Source organism: Pseudochaenichthys georgianus, chromosome 12 (assembly GCF_902827115.2).
Source record: "Pseudochaenichthys georgianus chromosome 12, fPseGeo1.2, whole genome shotgun sequence".
NCBI classification, from domain to species: domain Eukaryota; kingdom Metazoa; phylum Chordata; class Actinopteri; order Perciformes; family Channichthyidae; genus Pseudochaenichthys; species Pseudochaenichthys georgianus.
In genome coordinates this window covers 27,650,903-27,671,291 of record NC_047514.1, presented here as the reverse complement: position 1 = coordinate 27,671,291, position 20,389 = coordinate 27,650,903, and the positions used below count along the sequence as shown (strand labels likewise).

At 46.2% G+C, this 20,389-nt stretch overlaps 2 protein-coding genes across 5 annotated transcripts in view; one reads left to right on the top strand and one right to left on the bottom strand.

Moving 5' to 3' along the window:
• cdk5rap2 (CDK5 regulatory subunit associated protein 2) overlaps nt 1–10,801 on the top strand; it is a 46,456-nt gene extending 35,655 nt beyond the window's left edge. For 3 of the 4 annotated variants that reach the window (XM_071205066.1, XM_071205064.1, XM_071205065.1), the window contains 12 exons: nt 171–296; nt 411–527; nt 739–928; nt 1,307–1,428; nt 3,419–3,634; nt 5,759–5,848; nt 5,948–6,201; nt 7,560–7,694; nt 7,787–7,925; nt 8,208–8,254; nt 8,376–8,433; nt 10,401–10,801. In XM_071205066.1, the coding sequence (XP_071061167.1) occupies nt 171–296; nt 411–527; nt 739–928; nt 1,307–1,428; nt 3,419–3,634; nt 5,759–5,848; nt 5,948–6,201; nt 7,560–7,694; nt 7,787–7,925; nt 8,208–8,254; nt 8,376–8,433; nt 10,401–10,498 (1,592 nt within the window). In that variant the 3' untranslated portion in view covers nt 10,499–10,801. The remainder of the gene's footprint in view (nt 1–170; nt 297–410; nt 528–738; nt 929–1,306; nt 1,429–3,418; nt 3,635–5,758; nt 5,849–5,947; nt 6,202–7,559; nt 7,695–7,786; nt 7,926–8,207; nt 8,255–8,375; nt 8,434–10,400) is intronic. The other variant, XM_071205067.1, reaches the window with a different exon arrangement.
• A 3-nt stretch (nt 10,802–10,804) lies between these two features.
• Nucleotides 10,805–20,389, bottom strand: part of nup188 (nucleoporin 188) — a 39,120-nt gene continuing 29,535 nt past the window's right edge. The window contains exons 29-43 of the mRNA XM_034095828.1: nt 20,144–20,339; nt 19,650–19,727; nt 19,473–19,558; nt 19,064–19,209; nt 18,142–18,320; nt 17,661–17,861; nt 14,870–14,962; nt 14,638–14,790; nt 13,872–14,009; nt 13,716–13,790; nt 13,332–13,547; nt 13,077–13,208; nt 12,922–12,995; nt 12,412–12,541; nt 10,805–11,419 (exon numbers count right to left, since the gene is read on the bottom strand). Coding sequence (XP_033951719.1) covers nt 11,240–11,419; nt 12,412–12,541; nt 12,922–12,995; nt 13,077–13,208; nt 13,332–13,547; nt 13,716–13,790; nt 13,872–14,009; nt 14,638–14,790; nt 14,870–14,962; nt 17,661–17,861; nt 18,142–18,320; nt 19,064–19,209; nt 19,473–19,558; nt 19,650–19,727; nt 20,144–20,339 — 2,077 coding nt within the window. The 3' untranslated portion in view covers nt 10,805–11,239. The remainder of the gene's footprint in view (nt 11,420–12,411; nt 12,542–12,921; nt 12,996–13,076; nt 13,209–13,331; nt 13,548–13,715; nt 13,791–13,871; nt 14,010–14,637; nt 14,791–14,869; nt 14,963–17,660; nt 17,862–18,141; nt 18,321–19,063; nt 19,210–19,472; nt 19,559–19,649; nt 19,728–20,143; nt 20,340–20,389) is intronic.

Sequence of the window (20,389 nt, the reverse complement as noted above, 5' to 3'; positions counted from 1 at the left end):
TGGTTTCCATCTCGACTGTAAGGGAGCCAGGAGGGACACTTAAGTGAGATTCAACCTTTCGTGGTGCCAATGAGAGACTTTTTTTTAACCACGCCTTTCTCTCATATTGTACTTTATGTGAGTGCAATACTTCATCTCTTTTGATCCAGCTGTGTGCATGTGTGTGTCAGACCTGCTGGCAGAGCATCTTCAGGAGATCCGCGCACTGCGGCAGCGTCTGGAGGAGAGCATCCGCACCAACGACCGCCTCCGGGAGCAGCTGGAGAAGAGACTGGCAGAGGTGGAGAAGGACCCAGGTGACCACAGCTCAAATCACCCGGATGGTTTCCTTCTTGATGTCTGCCATGAGGGTTTGTCTCTAATCACTAAAGCACTTCTTTGTTGACTGATGTGTGTGTGCCCGTGTTTAGCAGCCACCAACATCTTCATCCACGGCAACGAGGAGCAGGGTCAGCTGGCCAATGAGGTGCGCTTCCTCTGGGGACAAAACCAAACCCTGAAAGACCAGCTCAGCCTGGGCTCACGAGGTAAAACACACCTTGTTCCCTTGAACCTAAAACACATCTTTTCACTTAATAGAACAGTTGACGTAGAGAGATGATTGTTTTCCTGATGATGTTGTTATTTTCCCCATACCTTTATCTAACATGTACACATACAGTATATGTCGCTAATAGCTGCTTAAAGCTAACTGAAACTTAGTCTTTCACTAATATAGAAGTGTTTTAATTCCTTCAGACAAGCAGAAGGAGAATGAGAAGCTACGGGAGACTCTGGCCAGGCGCACGGCCAAAGTGGAGCAGAGCAGGAGGGAGTGTGAGGCTCTGAGGCAGGAAACCAGCCGCCTGCAGGAGAGGCTGGAGCTCAGCAGCCAGGAGAACTCCCAGCTGCAGCAGTCCCTGCACTTCAGCAAGGAGGAGCTGCACAGGTACACTCACACACACTTCTAAATGTCTCCTAGCAGCATCTATCGTCCCACTGCCCTTCATGCAGCCTGAAGCTACACAAAGCTACTAATTAGTATTGTAAAGACTATTATCACTATTCCATACTATCTGTACGACAGGGAAACAGGATAGTGTATCATTGTTGGCTTATCCATCAACGCACGGATCATCTGATGCTATAAAGACGGTCTGTGACCTCATGGCCCGGGTCCTACTGACACAGATGAGTGAGGCTGAAACACGAAACCTGGGGTCCAGCTTGCTGTCAGATCACTTCTCCTCTCCCTTTCCCTACCTCGTTTTTATTGTTGGTTACGTGTGGTTACGTGTACTATATAATCGTGTGTGTGCGCTTCCAGGTTTCAGTGTGAAGTAAAGCTCCAGAGGCAGCAGCTGTCTGACTCTCAGCACCTCCTTCAGTCACTACGAGTAGAGCTGCAAGTTTACGAAAAGATCAAGACTGAAGATCGTAAACACAATGGTAAAGCAATTTCATACATCTTGAAAGAACCTATTGTCACGGGATGCAGTTTAAACTTTAACACGGTCAGACAAAACAGCGTGCCTGAACAAAAACTAGAAATCTTCTAAATGTCAAAGATTTGTTTAAATCTTTCAAGCCCTCATCAAAGTTTGTACAGGGTTCCCACGGCACCTGGAAAACATGGAATTAATTTTTTCATTTTCCAGGTATGGAGAAGTCATGAAAACTGAGCAAAAGTGAACACTTACATGGAAATAGAAACAGTTGTCCTGGACATTGTTATTGGATGAGGTGTAAAATAGTAATAAAATGAAACTATTGAGCACAGAATTAAGATGAGTTTATAAAAACCCTTTACATGTGAACAGCTTTTACTGTAGATAGAAATGGATGATCCCATGTTGTAGAGCATGCTCTTGGCATACTATATGGTATATTGGATGTTGGAATTTGATGCAGGCAACTTGGTGATATGGACTTTAAAAGTATAGTTTCGGATTGGTGGACTTCAGGAATAATAACGTTACTCGCGATCTCAATAGAAGGGTCAAATACATGCATTTCCCAGCCAACACGGGAGCCTTGACATCTACAGTGAAACTTCTTATGCAAGTTTATCCTCAAATGTAAGTAGCTGTGTTTAACTGTGGTAAACTTGGGTTTATCAATGTTAGTTAGTAAGCAGTGCAATCTTGCTAACTAGCTAGCAACTTGAGTTTGAGTTTGTTTTGAATTTGGATTTGTTAATGATGGTTAGCAAGCACATGGAGTGCAATCTTGCTAGCCAACATTCAGTTTGCTAACTAACTAGCTAGTGTTGGCTAGCTTGCATTGCTAGCTAACTACCAATACATTTTCACATTAGGCTGTGACATTACTTCTATACTAGTTGACATGAATAGTCTAGTCTTGATACATTTTGTAACATTCATTCTTATATCTACTTTTAGCTATTTTGTGATTTTTCGTTTTTTTCTTAAAAAAAATCATACTAGTAAATAGGAACATTTGGGGTGAGACATTTTTGAAAAATCATTGATCATGCCTAGACTGATTCTATACATCTATACTGTTAAGCTAAGCCTACTAGTGGGGTTGCTGTACTGAGGAACCACAGGGGAACCAGCCTTATGTTTTCCCTTTTAGGTTCATTAGTAAGACTCATAATCTCAAATGTGTGATGCATTACGGGAGTGAGTGACAATGACACGCGGCAGATTCAAGTCACATTGGAAAGATGACTCTCAATACAAGGACTGGATTGGAGAGGTACCAGGAGGAGATGTCCACAAGGCTTATTGCAAGTTTGCCGCAAGTCATTTGACATCAGCAATATGGGGGTCGCTTCCCTCAAGAGCCATTCAAAAGGACAAACCCACACCAAGTTAGCTGGACAGCTAAATAATGAAAGAAGAATGACAGATTTCTTGACTACAAAAACAGGAGAGGGAAGAAGCGGCCCAACAAGCCAGGATATCGAAAGTGACAGTCAGGTGCCCAGTACCAGCAGTGAACAGCCTACGGAAAAAAGCTCTGGAGCTCAGGGGAAAACGTTTTTTTCAAGCCAAGCTGTATTTGAAGCAGAGATTTGCTGGGTCATGAAGATGGTCAGGTCACACTTCACAAGCTTCAGGGGCCTATAGATCATCACTTAATATGGTACCTGGAAAATCAGGAGGTAGCATGGCATTTTTTTCAAAAAATTTCAAATTCAAGGCAAGCGTGGAAACCCTGTTGTAGCCTAACTCAGACTTTAAAGTCTGTGAAACGATATCAAAATGTACATGAAGTGCAGGCGTTGTCACATAGTCTTCTTTGTTTAGTTTTTTGAAGATAGTCTGGTAAAAGACAAATCTTGAAGAAAACAACGTGACTACATTATTTTCTTTTTTTAAGAGTCACAGAGCGTTAAGAGAGTGCAGGTGAAACTGTTTGAAGTGGATCTCTGGTGTTTTGCTTCCTCTCTGAACCTTTCCTGTTCTCACAGCTGAACGCAGGGAGGGGTCCCAGGAGCCCGCCCCCCTCCCGCCCTCCGGCTCGCTGGACCTGAGCGAGCTGCTGCTGGAGATCAGACACCTGCGTCTGCAGCTGGAGAGGAGCATCCAGACCAACACCGCCCTGAGGCAGAGGCTGGAGGAGCAGCTGCTCCGAGGACCCCACCGCTCTGAAACCATCAACATCAACTACCTGCTGTCCTCCCCAGGTACACACAGGGTACACACAGGGCACACACAGGGCACACACAGGGCACACACAGGGTACACACAGGGCACACACAGGGCACACACAGGGTACACACAGGGCACACACAGGGCACACACAGGGTACACACAGGGTACACACAGGGCACACACAGGGCACACACAGGGTACACACAGGGTACACACAGGGCACACACAGGGTACACACAGGGCACACACAGGGCACACACAGGGTACACACAGGGCACACACAGGGCACACACAGGGCACACACAGGGCACACACAGGGCACACACAGGGCACACACAGGGTACACACAGGGCACACACAGGGCACACACAGGGCACACACAGGGCACACACAGGGCACACACAGGGCACACACAGGGCACACACAGGGCACACACAGGGTACACACAGGGTACACACAGGGCACACACAGGGCACACACAGGGCACACACAGGGCACACACAGGGCACACACAGGGCACACACAGGGCACACACAGGGTACACACAGGGCACACACAGGGTACACACAGGGCACACACAGGGCACACACAGGGCACACACAGGGCACACACAGGGCACACACAGGGCACACACAGGGCACACACAGGGCACACACAGGGTACACACAGGGCACACACAGGGCACACACAGGGCACACACAGGGCACACACAGGGTACACACAGGGCACACACAGGGCACACACAGGGCACACACAGGGCACACACAGGGTACACACAGGGCACACACAGGGTACACACAGGGCACACACAGGGTACACACAGGGCACACACAGGGCACACCCACATGCTGGCACGTGTCATATGATATGGACGAGCCATTTATGTTCATTGCTGGCATTTTTAGTTTTGCTTGGATGCAATTAAATGCAATATTATTTTTGAACACTTGGTAGTGGGGGTTAGCTGCACAGGGTGTATACATAGGGTCATAGGTCACAGGAGAGAGGACAGGACGCAGGCAGATGCTAAACGACTACAACAACTAACTGGCAGATTCAACCTTTGGTATTAACTGTCTTTCAGAACCAGACGTGTACCTGTCTGTCTGCGTATAGATCCCTCTCACCCCTCAGCAGGGGGATATAGGACCAGACGTGTACCTGTCTGTCTGCGTATAGATCCCTCTCACCCCTCAGCAGGGGGATATAGGACCAGACGTGTACCTGTCTGTCTGCGTATAGATCCCTCTCACCCCTCAGCAGGGGGATATAGGACCAGACGTGTACCTGTCTGTCTGCGTATAGATCCCTCTCACCCCTCAGCAGGGGGATATAGGACCAGACATGTACCTGTCTGTCTGCGTATGGATCCCTCTCACCCCTCAGCAGGGGGATATAGGACCAGACGTGTACCTGTCTGTCTGCGTATAGATCCCTCTCACCCCTCAGCAGGGGGATATAGGACCAGACGTGTACCTGTCTGTCTGCGTATGGATCCCTCTCACCCCTCAGCAGGGGGATATAGGACCAGACATGTACCTGTCTGTCTGCGTATAGATCCCTCTCACCCCTCAGCAGGGGGATATAGGACCAGACATGTACCTGTCTGTCTGCGTATAGATCCCTCTCACCCCTCAGCAGGGGGATATAGGACCAGACATGTACCTGTCTGTCTGCGTATAGATCCCTCTCACCCCTCAGCAGGGGGATATAGGACCAGACGTGTACCTGTCTGTCTGCGTATAGATCCCTCTCACCCCTCAGCAGGGGGATATAGGACCAGACATGTACCTGTCTGTCTGCGTATAGATCCCTCTCACCCCTCAGCAGGGGGATATAGGACCAGACGTGTACCTGTCTGTCTGCGTATAGATCCCTCTCACCCCTCAGCAGGGGGATATAGGACCAGACGTGTACCTGTCTGTCTGCGTATAGATCCCTCTCACCCCTCAGCAGGGGGATATAGGACCAGACGTGTACCTGTCTGTCTGCGTATGGATCCCTCTCACCCCTCAGCAGGGGGATATAGGACCAGACGTGTACCTGTCTGCGTATAGATCCCTCTCACCCCTCAGCAGGGGGATATAGGACATCGGCCCTCTTATTGCCATTCCAGTATACAGAGGCATAAAGACACTGGTATTCTTTCCTCTCAGATGAAGGAGGCAGGTCACCAGGTCGTGATGGCTGCGATCCTCTCCGTCACTCATTTCAGAGTCACAACGAGCACACCAGTGTCCTCCATGGTGAGAACAACAATGATGTTGTCATTATAGTAACAGTAAATAAAGCGCGTGTCGCTCTCATGTCGTCACAACTGACAGTGTTTTCAAACATGTTTTCAGAAGAGAAGCGTGGCTCTCACTCGGAGGTGGAGGGGGGCTCGTTCAGCAGCAGCTCTGGGGACAGCGCTCCCTCTCGCCTGGTGCCCGGCCACCGCATGTGGGCCAATCGTAGCGGCCGCCATATTCTGGGTCTTATTGAGGACTACAACGCCCTCCGTAAGCAGATCTCAGAGGGACGGAAGCTGTCGCGCAGCATGGACGCACACCTGCAGGAGAGCCTGCACACACTCACACGGCAGGGCTCCGACAACAAGGTATCGTGTTTGGAGATGTTTTATTCGCACTTTGTGATATGATACTATACCAGTGGTATCTGAGCTGGTGTCCGTTCTATAAGTACCCCCTCGCTCCTCTGTGATCATTCACCGACATGTTGTCTTCTATTAAACCCTTTGTAATCCTATTCAACCCAACTGCTCCTAAAAGGAAATACCTTTAAACTTGACATTTACACTTATTGTCTCATCTCGTATGCTATGTTTGAACAATATATTATAGGGCCATATCTTTACAAAACATGTTTCTGAAGTGTTCTGCTCAAAATACCAAACAGATCACCCATTGGAGCATGCCTCATACGCCTCTATTTCAGCCCTGTTACTAAAGTTCTGATTCTGGGTCTGGCCCTTTAAATGTAACTGAGCTGCTGCTGGCCACGCCCCTTTGGAGCTTCATCAAGGACAGTATCTTTTATATCCGTGCAGTTTGCATAAAAGGTGACCTTTAGGACTCGCGAGGAAATTGGAGCGCTACTTTTTTGATATAATCTTCCTACAAATAAGAACATTGTACTTATTACTGTTTCCAATCCAATCCATTTGATTTCTAAAGCACATTTAAAAACAACAGAGTTGAACAAAGTGCTGTACATCAACAACTGTATAAAAACATAGCATGAATACATAACAACAACAGGACATGAAACAAATGTTCCAAATTCCAATGGGCGTCACGTTGTTTTGAAAAGTGGTGGGCACACATTGTCAGATAGAAATCAAGCTGTTGCGTGCCCCCTTATTGTTGTGCACCCTAGTTTCCCTATGTGTAAGCAACACCTGTAGACACGGGACGTACAGCCAGGCTACAGGAACGTTATATGTGGCGAGGGGGGGGGGAATTATTGAGGAAGCCAATAAAGATTTGTTTAGATGTTACCATGTAGCATTCTGGTACTCTGAGAATAGATAAAGCAAAAAGACACGGAGCAGAAACCCAGCTGGGAAGGTTCCTTGCCCTGGCGCTCCGCTGGCACGCGGAGACGAGTCAGCAGGAACACTTCAGACCGTTTTGAAACATTTCTCCCAGCAAAGTGATCAGAAGTCTAAATGCACTCTGAAGCATGCTCCCCCGCGGCAGCTTCTCTCACGGAGGAGAGGAGACCCCTGGTATTCATACAAGACGAGAGTTCTTTATTGATTTAGCTATTTTTAGAACGCACCCTGCAGATGACCAGGTGCCCGTGTCATACATACTACTTTAAAGAATGAGTAAAGAATAGTCAAAGTAAATTACAACTTTTTGTTATCACTTTTTTGAGACAAATGTGAATACTCGCACAAATGATACGTTGAGAGTCCTACTCCTAAAGGCCATGCTGTGTCCTTCCCCGTAGGTCCAACAGCAGCATCTGGAGAGTTTCTCGGGCAGCGTGAACACCATGTTGCATGTGATGGAGGAGGCGGGACGGATGCTCAAACTGGTGTGGAGGGTCTCTCTGCCAGCAGGGGGCGGGGGCACCAACCAGCAGGTAGATGCCCACACACACAAACCGCCGCTAATGAAGTAACTTAGGGATCATCGAGGCAGCGGAAACCCTAATGTTCTTGTCCTTGGTGTCAGGATGAGCTTCTGAAGAACGAGATAAGCCGGCTGAAGAGCAGGCTGTCCCAGCAGGAGAGGATGCTGAGCGGAGCGGTGAAGCGCCTGCGAACAACCAACCAGCTCAAAGAGGGGATGGAGCGAGTCATCGTGGATCAGCGTGAGATGACCTTTAAGAAGCTGCTTGACTTAGACAGTTCATCTACCGCAGCAACAGCCAGCAGCTGTCTCTGTTTCTTCCTTCTATATATCTGAATATCCCTTTGTTCTTTACAATTTGCTTTTTACAATTTTCTCTAACTTTTGCTGACTAAATTATAAATAACACAAATGATCTGAAAATAATTGATAATGAAGATATAATAATCCGTTGGAGCTCTTTCTACGTGTATGAAATACTAGGCTGTGTATTTGTATTTAATGTGAATGATTCCCCCTCCAGTGTACCTGACCCATGGAGTGCTGAAGAAAGCCAGGGGCAATTTAGAGGTGAGTTTAGCAACAAAGCCTGCCCCCGTTATTAAATGTCAAACTAATGTTCTGGTCCTCGTCGTACATTCTGCTCCAGTGAATCCTTCTTCTTTCCCTCCTCTACTTGAAATGATGATAGACAAATTACTGCTCCCTAGTTGGGCTGAAAGGCCCGTCTGGAGGGCCGGGCCTCGGAGGTCAGTGTGGTTGAGCTGCAGGCTGTGAGAGTGATGCATGAGACCCTTTGTCGTTGGTATTCCCTCTTGCATGAAACAAGCACCAACATATGAATTCACAATAAGCTACTCAGATCTCCTCATTTGTGTTACGTGTTCTTTTTTTGTGACCCACGTACTTTGCGAACCTCTAGTAAAGTAAAATATCCTTGAAAGTCAGTGCAGCATGTCAGAAAAATGTAACAAAAAGAGTCATGTCATAGTATTCTCAAAAGGTCAGGGTAAAAGCAGTCTTTACAGTACAGTGCAATTCACTCATTCTTTTACAGTGTAGCAGCCGATGTCTTAAAAAGTCGAAAATCGAAAAAAAAAAAAGTCATAGTAAATCAAATCAAGTTTTATTTATAAAGCACATTTATAAACGAGTTTTGGTCGAGCCAAAGTGCTGTACATATAATAAAAATAACCTACAGTCGAGACACTTTACAGCAAATACAACAGCACAGATTGTTCAGAATATCAGTATGAGAAAAACGACACCCTCTGTCCTCAGACCCTCTATCCTTACACCCTCTGTCCTCAGACCCTCTATCCTTACACCCTCTGTCCTTAGACCCTCACATCGTACAAGGAAACACTTCCAGAGAAAACCCACAGTTTAAGGGAACATGGGAGAAACCTCAGGGAGAGCAGCAGAGGAGGGATCCCTCTCCCAGGACGGACAGACTGCAATAGATGCCGTGTGTAAATCCAAGAGATAATACATTTTACAGCATATAGACCGAATGTTAGGAAATGCATGTGTCTGTAATGAGAAGATGAATCCACGAGGATGTCAACAATCCTGTGGGAGCCATCAGGGAAGCAGCATGACGAGACCCAAGGCAGGACCGCAGAGACAGGTTCAGCCACGAGCCGAAGGCCACGACTTAATCCTGAACTCAGGATAGAGGATCCAAGACACAGGACTACAGCAAGAGGATCAGCCTGGACTCCGGATCCCGGCGTAGAGATAGATACAAAACAAGAACAAAGAGTTGGCTGGGTTAATGGGAACAAGAGAATACACAGACACAGACGGAGAGGGAGAAGGTCATTGGATAAAAGCTATTCTTGATAACCCTCTAGAAAGATCTCATGAACTTCCCCACTCAATCTATCAGGACCCGAGCGGTTCTATTAGATATAGATAAGAAACAGAGATAGGGAGCACAACAACCTATCTCTTCGTCAAATGCACTCCCTGCTTATCTAAGCGACTCTGTACCCCGTTACCCTCGACAAGGCCATAGACCCGCAGAGGGAAAATGGGGGGTGGGTAAGGGTTTTTAAGAATAAACCACAAGGGTCTAAAGGGAAAAATGATTAAATATAAGGTACTATATTTTAAGTAATCCTATCTACTATTCCTATATTTGAATAATGTATAAACTATTTAAAAAATCCTAGGTTATAAATATTAAAATAAACAACTAAATGAATTAATAACTAGATAATTAAACAAAAGCCAGAGAGAAAAGGTGAGTTTTAAGTGTTGATTTAAAAACCCCAGGGTCTGGGCCGACCTCACATGGAGGGGCAAAGTATTCCAGAGCCTAGGGCCAGCCGCTGCGAAAGCTCGGTGCCCTCGGGTTTTAAGCCTGGTCTTAGGCACTATCAGCCGACCTTAAGGCTCTGCCTGGGGTGCAGCGATGGAGGAGTTCGGCTATATAGGCAGGAGCCAGCCCATTTAGGGGTTTGAAAACAATATATATAATATAGTATGTCAAATACATTATAGTACGTCAACAAAAGTAATAGTATAATGTTGAAAATATACCCCAAAAAAGTCCCAGTATGCATGCAAGCAGTTTTAAAATATGTTTCTTTCGTTGATGTTGCGAGCAACACGTTTTGTTTCTACCTTGCATGTCTGTGGCTAAATATTTCAAACCACTGTTAGTGCTTGCCTGATCTCGCTCTGATTCAACTCTCCTCCTCTGTTTCAGGAGGTCCCAGTGAATGGCCAGTAGGGGGCGCTGCAGGCCCACACTCTGAGTCCTCAGAGGAGCACAGTAGTGACGCCTCTGTACACTGCAGCTACTAAACCTGCCTTTCTGCCCTGCTGTCAAACTGGCACCTTATCTCCTCGAGCAAAGCCTTTTTGTACTTTCACATGATTGACCTATATTTTTATTTTAGGTACTGAAGTTGTAAAATGTTTTTAAAAGAGAAATCCCCTTTGTAAATAGTCATTCCTGCAAGTTAAATTGTTTTCTTTTATATGATGCATGTAGAACATGAAAGTGTATTTTATTACTGACTTGTTTCTATCGGCCAGTGTGTATAGGATGGTTTGAAACGTGTGTTCAAGGAATTATGTGCAAGTAAAGAAAATAATGGAATGAAACAGTTGTGGTACAAAAGTCCCTTTATTAGCATGTTTGTTTTTTAAATACAAATCGTAGTAGCTGCTTCAAAATGTGTACATGGATAGAAAAGTAGAGGATAAGAAAAAGAAAGTTGACAGAATAATCTTTCCTTCTACGTTTAGTCGTCAAACACGAGGAGATCATATGAAAGGTGAAACATGTCTGGTCATGGAGTGACCTATAAAACTAGGCCTTGGTAAGATAATGACAGTCAGTGACTGATGCAGCAACACCTCGTTAGAATACATGTTGGATTTTTCACAATCAGGCGGTAATTTTGGCAAAACGAAATGTTGAAATTATGGCTCCAATCTTTATTAAATATTACAACAACACACTCACTGCAGGTCAAAGTTGTGCTAGTTGGGCAATAACTGTACAGAAAAAAGGTTTTGTAATTCTACTGGGAGGGGATTCTATCTCTGCACGAGTCTTACGAAGGCCTGCACCAGCTGGATGAAGGGCTCCTGGCCCTCGTGGCTGGCTTTAGAGCCCGGGGTGGGGGGCTTGTTCTGGGTGGAGGGGAGCATGCCACTGGCTGGAGACGACGGAGAGCCCCTGCGGAAATGGCGGGAAAGACTTGAAAGAAGAGTGCTCTGAAAGTCGAGACAAGAAGTAGAATATATTCAGGTTAAAGTTGGTTTCATTTGACATACAAAGAGAAAACACATTTTTCTTCATCTAATTTATATTTCATTATTTCAATCAATATTTACACAAACATACAAAGAGAAACAAAAAGAAAAAAATATGACTTTTTATTCTATTAATGAAATGATTTAGATCAGGGGTTTTCAGGGTGTGTGAAGGTGAGCCTCCCCTCAGAGAACATAAGAAGCGCCGCGCCCCCTCCCAATTATTATTATTGTTGCTGTAATTGCATTTCAAAGCGGTCCAGTAAGAGAAAATGTAATTAAATGCTCAGTTTCGCTGTCTACCTTCTGCCATTTGAAATGACTCTGACTGTTTCTCTCCTCCTGTCTCGTCTCTATCGTGCTGACTCACTGACTGCATCCATTTGATTGGCTGAGTAGTATAAGTCACCTCCTTAAAACATTAAACAATAACCTTTTTATGTTAACATTTTCAACATCGTGGATAAATCCTTATATGCTCCCGGCAACACACTGAAAGTCAACTTTGCCTCCTTCCGTGGGAACAATGAGTCTGCGTCTTTGACAGGCGGTGATTACATGTTTTTTTAGACGCTTTTATCCAAAGCGACTTACATACTCAGTACTGTGGACAATCCCCGCGCCTCACCTGAAGCTCTCTGGCGCCCCCCAGGGGAGGCGCGCCTCACCTGAAGCTCTCTGGCGCCCCCCAGGGGAGGCGCGCCTCACCTGAAGCCCTCTGGCGCCCCCCAGGGGAGGCGCTCCTCACCTGAAGCTCTCTGGCGCCCCCAAGAGGAGGCGCGCCTCACCTGAAGCCCTCTGGTGCCCCCCAGGGGAGGCGCGCCTCACCTGAAGCTCTCTGGCACCCCCCAGGGGAGGCGCGCCTCACCTGAAGCTCTCTGGCGCCCCCCAGGGGAGGCGCGCCTCACACTTTGAAAACCTCTGATTTAGATCATTGTCGGTGAATGCCTCACCAGTTCCGAGCTGAGCTCCTGTTTGAGCCTCTGTTTGTCCCGGGGGGGGGTGGAGGGGTCTTTGAGGCAGCGCACCGCCTGAGAGATCAGCACGTAGAAACAGTTCTCCATGGTGAACATCAGCAACGACCTGAAGAAAAACAGGTCCAATAGAAAGCAAACGTTTAATGTTCATAAAATAGAACTTTAGAAGATTTAGATTTTTGGGGAAATAAAGCTTTCTCAAAACTGACTCGAAGCCATTTTTTATTACATACTATAACGGTTTTTCCCTAATATTTCAAGCATACCAAGAAGTTTTTGTTCTGATATTTTCTACATTCTATACTATGACTTTATGACATATTACACAATGACTTTCTATGGCATATTATACTTTGTTATCTTTTTAAAAAATGTTCATGACCAAAGATCCAGCTTCCATTTTGAATGCTGAACGTACGTACCTGCTGCTAGCAAAAAGTATTTTCCAAATAATACTTTCAAGCAGAGGAAGGTTGATTTACTCACTTCAGAGCTTGGATCTCCTCCGATGAGGCCAGGGAGGCGATGCTCTGAGAAACCGGCTCTTTCTTCTTCTCTATCTACGAACAAACCACAAACGGTCAGATCGGCTGGAGCGTTCAGTGTGGCTGCAGGGGATCATGAATACAGCAAACATCTACCTCTCCCAGCATGCTCAGGCCCACGTTGATGGTGGCCAGCAGGGTCCCAAACGAAGGGGCCACATCGGGGTCGAACGCTGGCGTGGTGAAGCTGAGCACGAACAGGGTCCGATACTCTGCCAGGTCCATGCTCTGACAGAACACAGGGACATTGCATTGGCTTTAACGCAGAAACAGAAATGTCAGAATGCTGGTGAAAACACAAAGCCAGCTATCAGGATGCAACGAGACATCAGAGCTGCTGAGCCGGCTGACCTGGTCCAGCAGTATCTGGCAGCAGTCTGGAGTGAAGTGCTGCAGAGTGGCCAGCGTTTTGCTGAGGATCTTCAGCAGGCTGCACTGCACCGCCAGCAGGGCCTTCTGCTCCGCCTCCTCTCTCTCTCCTCCACCGGCCGCCTCTTTAGACGGGGTCTGGGGGGCCCGCTGTGTCCTGGGGAGGGGACCAGGGGGCAACGCTTCGCCATTTTTGGCCTGAAACATACCAACGCAAACATGAAGCCTTAATATAACAGCAATTGTACTCGATTATTGGTGGAAGATATAGCAGCTAACAATCGCAGTGTAAATCATTCTTCATGTCCGAGACACAGGGTTATAAGGGTAAGATGCTGCAGGGTGTGCCATCACAGCGTTTCTGACCTGGAGGTAGTGGTGCAGCATCTTCTTGCTGTGCAGCAGGTAGGTGCAGGTCTGGCACAGATAGCACAGGTTCACCTGCAGGGGGAGACAGAGAGATGCTGAATACTGAGGCTGAGCTGGATGCTCTGCTGATGTGGAGCTTCTCTGTGGACTGACCTGAACGTCCCACAGCAGTTTGGGCAGATGGAACTGCCACTCCTTGCAGAAGCTAGAGAGCTGCAGCAGGAAGCCCACCGTGTGATCGGCCTCGTCCAGACAGGCCAGGCTCTGCACGGTGCGCACTGCGTTCAGACACTGGGGGGGGGGGGTGCTGTTATTAACAAGGAACACAACAGCAGCTCGATGTACAGCATACAACAGAACGGTGAACTTCCCCTACAGAAATGCATAGCAGCTGTTTTCCTATCTGTCTTCAAATGTTTATTATATTCTGCTCCCTTGATATAAAGTTTTCATATTGCTTAGAGAAAAATATAGTTTGTTGTTGTTTGTTATGAAGTCAAATCAATTACCTGTTAACAAGTTAAATACATGATCTTTCATTTCAGTTTCTAAAATCTGATTACTTTTAGACTTTTATATTATCCTTTCAAATTGGAATTATAATTAAACTACTTGTTGGACAATACAAGTTGTTTGATTCATTGAACTTTTAGATACGGGATTTAGAAATGAAGGAGCCCTTTTCCACTCTTCTCTTTATTTATACATCTCATCACATGACCGCCACTTGTTAGACGCTTTCATCCAAAGCGACTTACGTACTAATATGGGGTGAAGAGTCTCAGACACAACGACATGCTGACTGCAGTGGGACTCGAACTTGCTACCCCCTGATTCGAAGTCCAGCACTCTACCCACTGAGCCACAGCCTCCCTTATTACTGCATAAATCAATGTATGCAATAAGCCATAAGTCCTACCTGTAGAATGCGCTCTTGATGAACTCCTACGAAGTCCAGGGCTTCGTTGATGAAGTTGTAGCGCAGCGTCTTGAGCAGACTCTCCATCAGCGACATGCAGAGACGGTAGACCCCCGGCCAGCAGGCCGAGTCCTGCGACTTCCTGGAGAAACTCTGCAGAGACATAGTGTTATTTTATTAGTTAAAGTTATGTCAGTATTTTAAAGCAATGCTATTATGTCCTTCCTATGACCTGTGATGCTCCGTTTGAAGAGCCCTCGTAGACGCTGAGGAGGGGGAGGCAGATGGTCTGGATGATCCCTGCTCCAGCCACAGCTGCTGCCCCCTGCAGGAGGAATGGAGCAGCGTTCACATTTGACATCTTTAACAAATATGTTTACATAGACTAATAAGTATTGATTTGAAATACTACATCATTACTTTGATTGTTTTCTATTCCCTCCCAGACATAATATACAATAAGTGTTAAACACTTGTAATACTACAGTGTCCTGCTGTCATGGGACATTCCTGAGGCTTCCAAATGAGAAGAAATACTTATGAGGCATTTGTATCGAGAGAGCGAATGCACTTGAAGCTGAGAGCCGGAAACAGCTGATGCAGGTCAGAAGTACAAACACCAGCCTTATCCTCTTCCCCTGACACAAGAGGTGTGTGTGTGTGTGTGTGTGTGTGTGTGTGTGTGTGTGTGTGTGTGTGTGTGTGTGTGTGTGTGTGTGTGTGTGTGTGTGTGTGTGTGTGTGTGTGTGTGTGTGTGTGTGTGTGTGTGTGTGTGTGTGTGTCAGGGTTTCCGTTAGCCGGTAATTACCGGTTTTTAGCTGGTAAAATTTATAAAAAACCGGTAAATTCAAAACCTGACGGTCAAAATGTCTGGTAATAATTAGGGAGGCTCCGATCGATCGGCCGCCGGTCATTATCGGCCGATATTCACTCTTAATAGTTTGATCGGTGCTCTCTATAAAGGCCGATCAGGAGAGCTGGATCTGATCGATATGGACATAAACGCGAGTGAAGTGTAACCGGAGCGAGAGAGAGATCAGATCAGCTGCTGAGTCTGACCGAGATACGCAGCTCTGCAGAATCACCTGAAGCCCCGCCCTCTGTTTAGCGCGCTGCAGGAGCTGACTGCTGTCTATGGAGTCAGATTTGGGTCAATATTATAGCGCGTAAAACAAGCTACTCACGAGCGGAAAATGTGCTTTTACACGCGCATAAAATGACCCTCGCGCGCAGATTAAACCCCCGCGAGCGGCTCTGCGTCCGCGAGCGGCTCTGTGCTCGCTCGCGAGAGTGACAGCCCTCTTGCTCGCTCGCATGAGTGTCAGCCTCGCGGAGTCTGTCTACGCGCGCGTGAAAAGTTTCTGGCACTTTGGGGCGGAGCCACTGGACTTTGATTGACAGCTGCAAGGAAACCCGGAGTTGCCAGGTTTGATAAATGCCTGAACTACCAAGAGCCGAGGAGTGACGGCTGCAAGATCAGTTGGACGAGATTGAATGGTAAATATGTCCATAAAAAACTATGATATTCGTAAAGTGTAGAGCTAATATATATATAAATTCATTTGATATACAAAAATTACATTAATTCTAGGAGTGCAATACTTTTACAAACACTATAGTAATAATATGCATTCATTATGACAATATCATACTATTACTATAGGAGTGTTCTATAGTGTGTTCAAAAAACAACTACAGAAACACTATATATTATACTATAGTAGTACTATTTAAAATAATATAGTCTTAATACGGAAACACCAACAAAAACACTATAGTAATAATATGCATTCACTATGCAATATCATGCTACAGAAACACTATATATTATACTATTTAAAACAATATAGGAATACTACAAAGATCTAGATACAGAGTATTACTATTGAAATATTATAGGGCTACTATAGCTAATAAAATGGCACTACAGAAAAAACTATAGTAATACAATAGCTGCTGAAAAATACTACAGAACACTACAAACTTACTATAGGACACTATACAACTCGTATAGTATACTATAGTAATACTAGTTCATTTATAGTTCATTTCGTAAGGGAGATGCATACAGCAGACAGTATAGTAGCAGTTTTCGACAGATACAGCCCACTCAAAAATATATTGTTTTATATAAAATTAATTAATATATATATTAGCTGTACACTTTACGAATATAATAGTTTTTTATGGACAACTTTACCATTCAATCTCGTCCAACTGATCTTGCAGCTGTCACTCCTCGGCTCTTGGTAGTTCAGGCATTTATCAAACCTGGCAACTCCGGGCTTCCTTGCAGCTGTCAATCAAAGTCCAGTGGCTCGGCCCCAAAGTGCCAGAAACTTTTCACGCGCGCGTAGACAGACTCCGCGAGCGAGTGAGGCTGACACTCCCGCGAGGGAGCAAGAGGACTCTCTCTCTCACGAGCGAGCGCATAGCCGCTCGCGGGGGTTTAATCTGCGCGCAAGGGTCATTTTATGCGCGTGGAAAAGCACATTTTCCGCTCGTGAGTAGCTTGTTTTGCGCGCTAGAATATTGACCCAAATCTGACTCCATAGCTGTCAGGAGAGAGAGGGAGGGAGAGGGGAAAAGAGAGGCTCCGTTTCTCCCGTGTTATTATTCAAAGTTGATGTAAACTTCTGAATAATGTACGTTATCTACTACAAGTAGTTTGTTTGAATGTAATAATTATGTTGTTTGTTGTTTGTGGAATCATTTATTGAAAAATTAATCTGAATTTTTTTCGATCTGTTACGATTATAAACTGAAGCAATATCAAAATGAGCCCCGTGAACTGAGTTTTAAACATCAGCATATCTGCTCATAGTCCGGTAATTACCTGCTAACGGAAACTCTGCTACACAACTATTATTATTATTATTATTGAAATATGACCGGTAAGTTTCACATTTGTCCGGTAAAATAAAATCTGCCCGGACATTTGACCGTCGAGAAAAAATCCTAGCGGAAACCCTGGTGTGTGTGTGTGTGTGTGCGTGCGTGTGCGTGTGTGTGTGCGCGTGTACCTGAGGAGTGCGCGCCAGAGTGAGCAGCAGGTGAAGGGCCGCCTCGCTGAAGTACAGGTTGTGTTTGGACCTCAGGCTGATCTCCACGGCGCTGAGCACGGAGGGGAGGACGGGAACCTTCCTCATCACAGAGACCCAGTGCTCCCCGTCTTCATCACTGCGACACAGCTCCTTCACGAGGTGCAGCGCTAACACACACACCTGACACAGAGAGAGGGAGAACAATGACTCGTGTTCACGCTGCTGCTGCTGCTGGATAATCTCATCATCATCAGACGCAGGAACGGTTTCTACTCTATCACAGTAATGAAAGTAGATGTTTGCAAACAACGGTATGAAGGCATAATGAATACATTGATGGACCAAGACATAAATGATTTAGAAATATAGCAACGAGGAGCGATGATCAAATCTATACCTATTGGTATGCCTGAACTGGGAAACATGATCTACAAAAATGATGTGTGCACCATGAGCTCACCCCGTCTCTCTGGTCCTTCTGTGGGCTGCGGAAAGAGTCCGTCTCCATGCTGTCCTCGTCCTCCACCCCCTCCCCCACCTGGCTCATGTGCCGGGTGCTGTCGATGAGCGCCAGCGCCTCGTCTTTTACAGTCTCACACACACACAGCAGCAGCTGGGGCAGCTGGGAAATATCCCCACCTGGTTCCCCAATAAATGAATCATTGAGAAGAACAAACTATAGCCGCGTTCACACCAAGTTCTTTTCCCACAAAGGTTCCTGAAAACTTAGTTCATGAGAACTCTTTAGTTCTCATGAACTAAGTACAGATCGCGTTCACACCGGAATAAGTCCCTGGGGGAGGATTAGGCAAATGAAGCCGCTGACGTCACTTCTTCTTCTTCTTTGGGCTTACTGGCAGGCCGCAAACCACTTCACGCGTATACTGCCGCCCAAAGTCCCCGGCCGGAAGTCCCCGGAGTTGGGGAAGGCTTCAGTAGAAGCTGCTGGGAGTCCCAGCAGCTTCTACTGAAGCCTTCCGAGTAAATCGCCAGAACGCCGACACCTCCTCATCTCCACCGCTCCCATGTTTTATTTTGTGTTGCCATAAGTTAGTCTCTCTGCGTTTCTGCGCTGGGCTAATGCTAATAATGCTAATGCGAGGATAATAAAATGGCGGCTTCACAAAACCTTTTGGGAGTTTTACGGGGCGTGGTTTGCAATCCGCCCAGCCAATCAGACACACGAAAGTCCCTGCTCTCTAGCGGGGACGGGAAAGGGGGTGAAAAGGTTCTGATGAACTCATTTTAGTTCAGGGGGCTTTTTGGTGTCAACGCAAATATATCTGAGTTCTGATGAACTATTGTGGGAAAAGAACTCCGGTGTGAACGCGCAATATAAGACCTCCAATTCCAACAGACACAAGAAAAGACAGCGCTCTTACCGTTGAGTCCCTGAATCTGCAGCACAGAGATGAGCGCCGAGAAGATCTTGGCTTTGGTTCTCTCCATCATGTGGTGGTCGGCCTGCAGGACGCTCTCCAGGATCAGGGAGAGCGGAGACAGGATGTCCGGAGCTGTGGCAACCACACTGTGGAGAGAGAGTGTATTAAAGAGGAAGGGGGGGGGGGCATATGTCCGGGCCCTGTCTCGGTGTTTGAGTGGCTGACAGAGGCAACAGTGGAGGGTTGCTGTGTTGAAAGCACAAAAAGGGTATTTCTAGTGTAATCTAAAATATTTTCAAAGAGTGTGTTCCTAAGTCACAGAGACACAACAACATGGTACGATACCAGGGTTGCTTTACTTAAAAACACAAAAGAAAACAAACTCTCTGTGCAATGCAGGAAAACACACCTTCTCCACTGTTTGAGGAGGATGAGCAGCAGAGTGGCCATCATGGACCCGAGGCGAAGACAAGGCACAGACATCGGGATGGTCAGCTGGAAGAGACAGGAAGTGTTGAGAAGAAAAGAACAGGGAGAGGAGATACGAACACATATTGCAGGTAAACATGTGTCTTTGAGGACTTACAGCAGCTTTGGTCGCGTCCAGGACGTCCATGAAAAGCTTCAGCTTGGTCGAGTCCTCCGTCAGCTGCATCACATCGGACTGAGAGCAGAAAATATACCAATAATCATTAGATTTATCTGCAGGACAATCCCAAAAGAAACTATTTAGGTTGGTTTCAGTCTGACCCAACACTCGGTAAGAAAGCAAATAAGAACTAGTTGAATATTTTGGGGAAATACATTTATTTGCTTTACATTAAATATGTGATTTAATCCCAACACGGATGTAAAAACACTGTTGTTGTTTTTGCGGGGCATAAGCAGTAACTTCCTTCTTCCAAAATGGTCACGAAAGCAGCAAAGACAGCTATGAATGTTTTCCAGAAGAGAATGAAAATATGCCAAAATATGCCGTTCAGATTTGCACTTTGTGTACAGCTGTTCAAAACAACTATACACATTTCGTTTTAGACAAGATGTTGTTTGAATGATTTAAAGAAGCCCACTGTAACATACGTGGGAGGTGGAAAGGATCAGCAGCATCCTCCAGGCAGAGATCAGCATCTGGGTCTCAGTGAGGGAGCCGACCCCCTCCTCCTCCATCTCCGCCACGTGGCACACCAGAGACTTCACATACTGGGACCAGTACTCGTATCGCCGAGCGTTGGAAAACTTCTGGAGCCCATCCTTCAGGGACTGCTCCAGAGACCCACTGTTAATCACACAGAGGCCATTCATATTGAAAGTATGAGAACGGAGCTT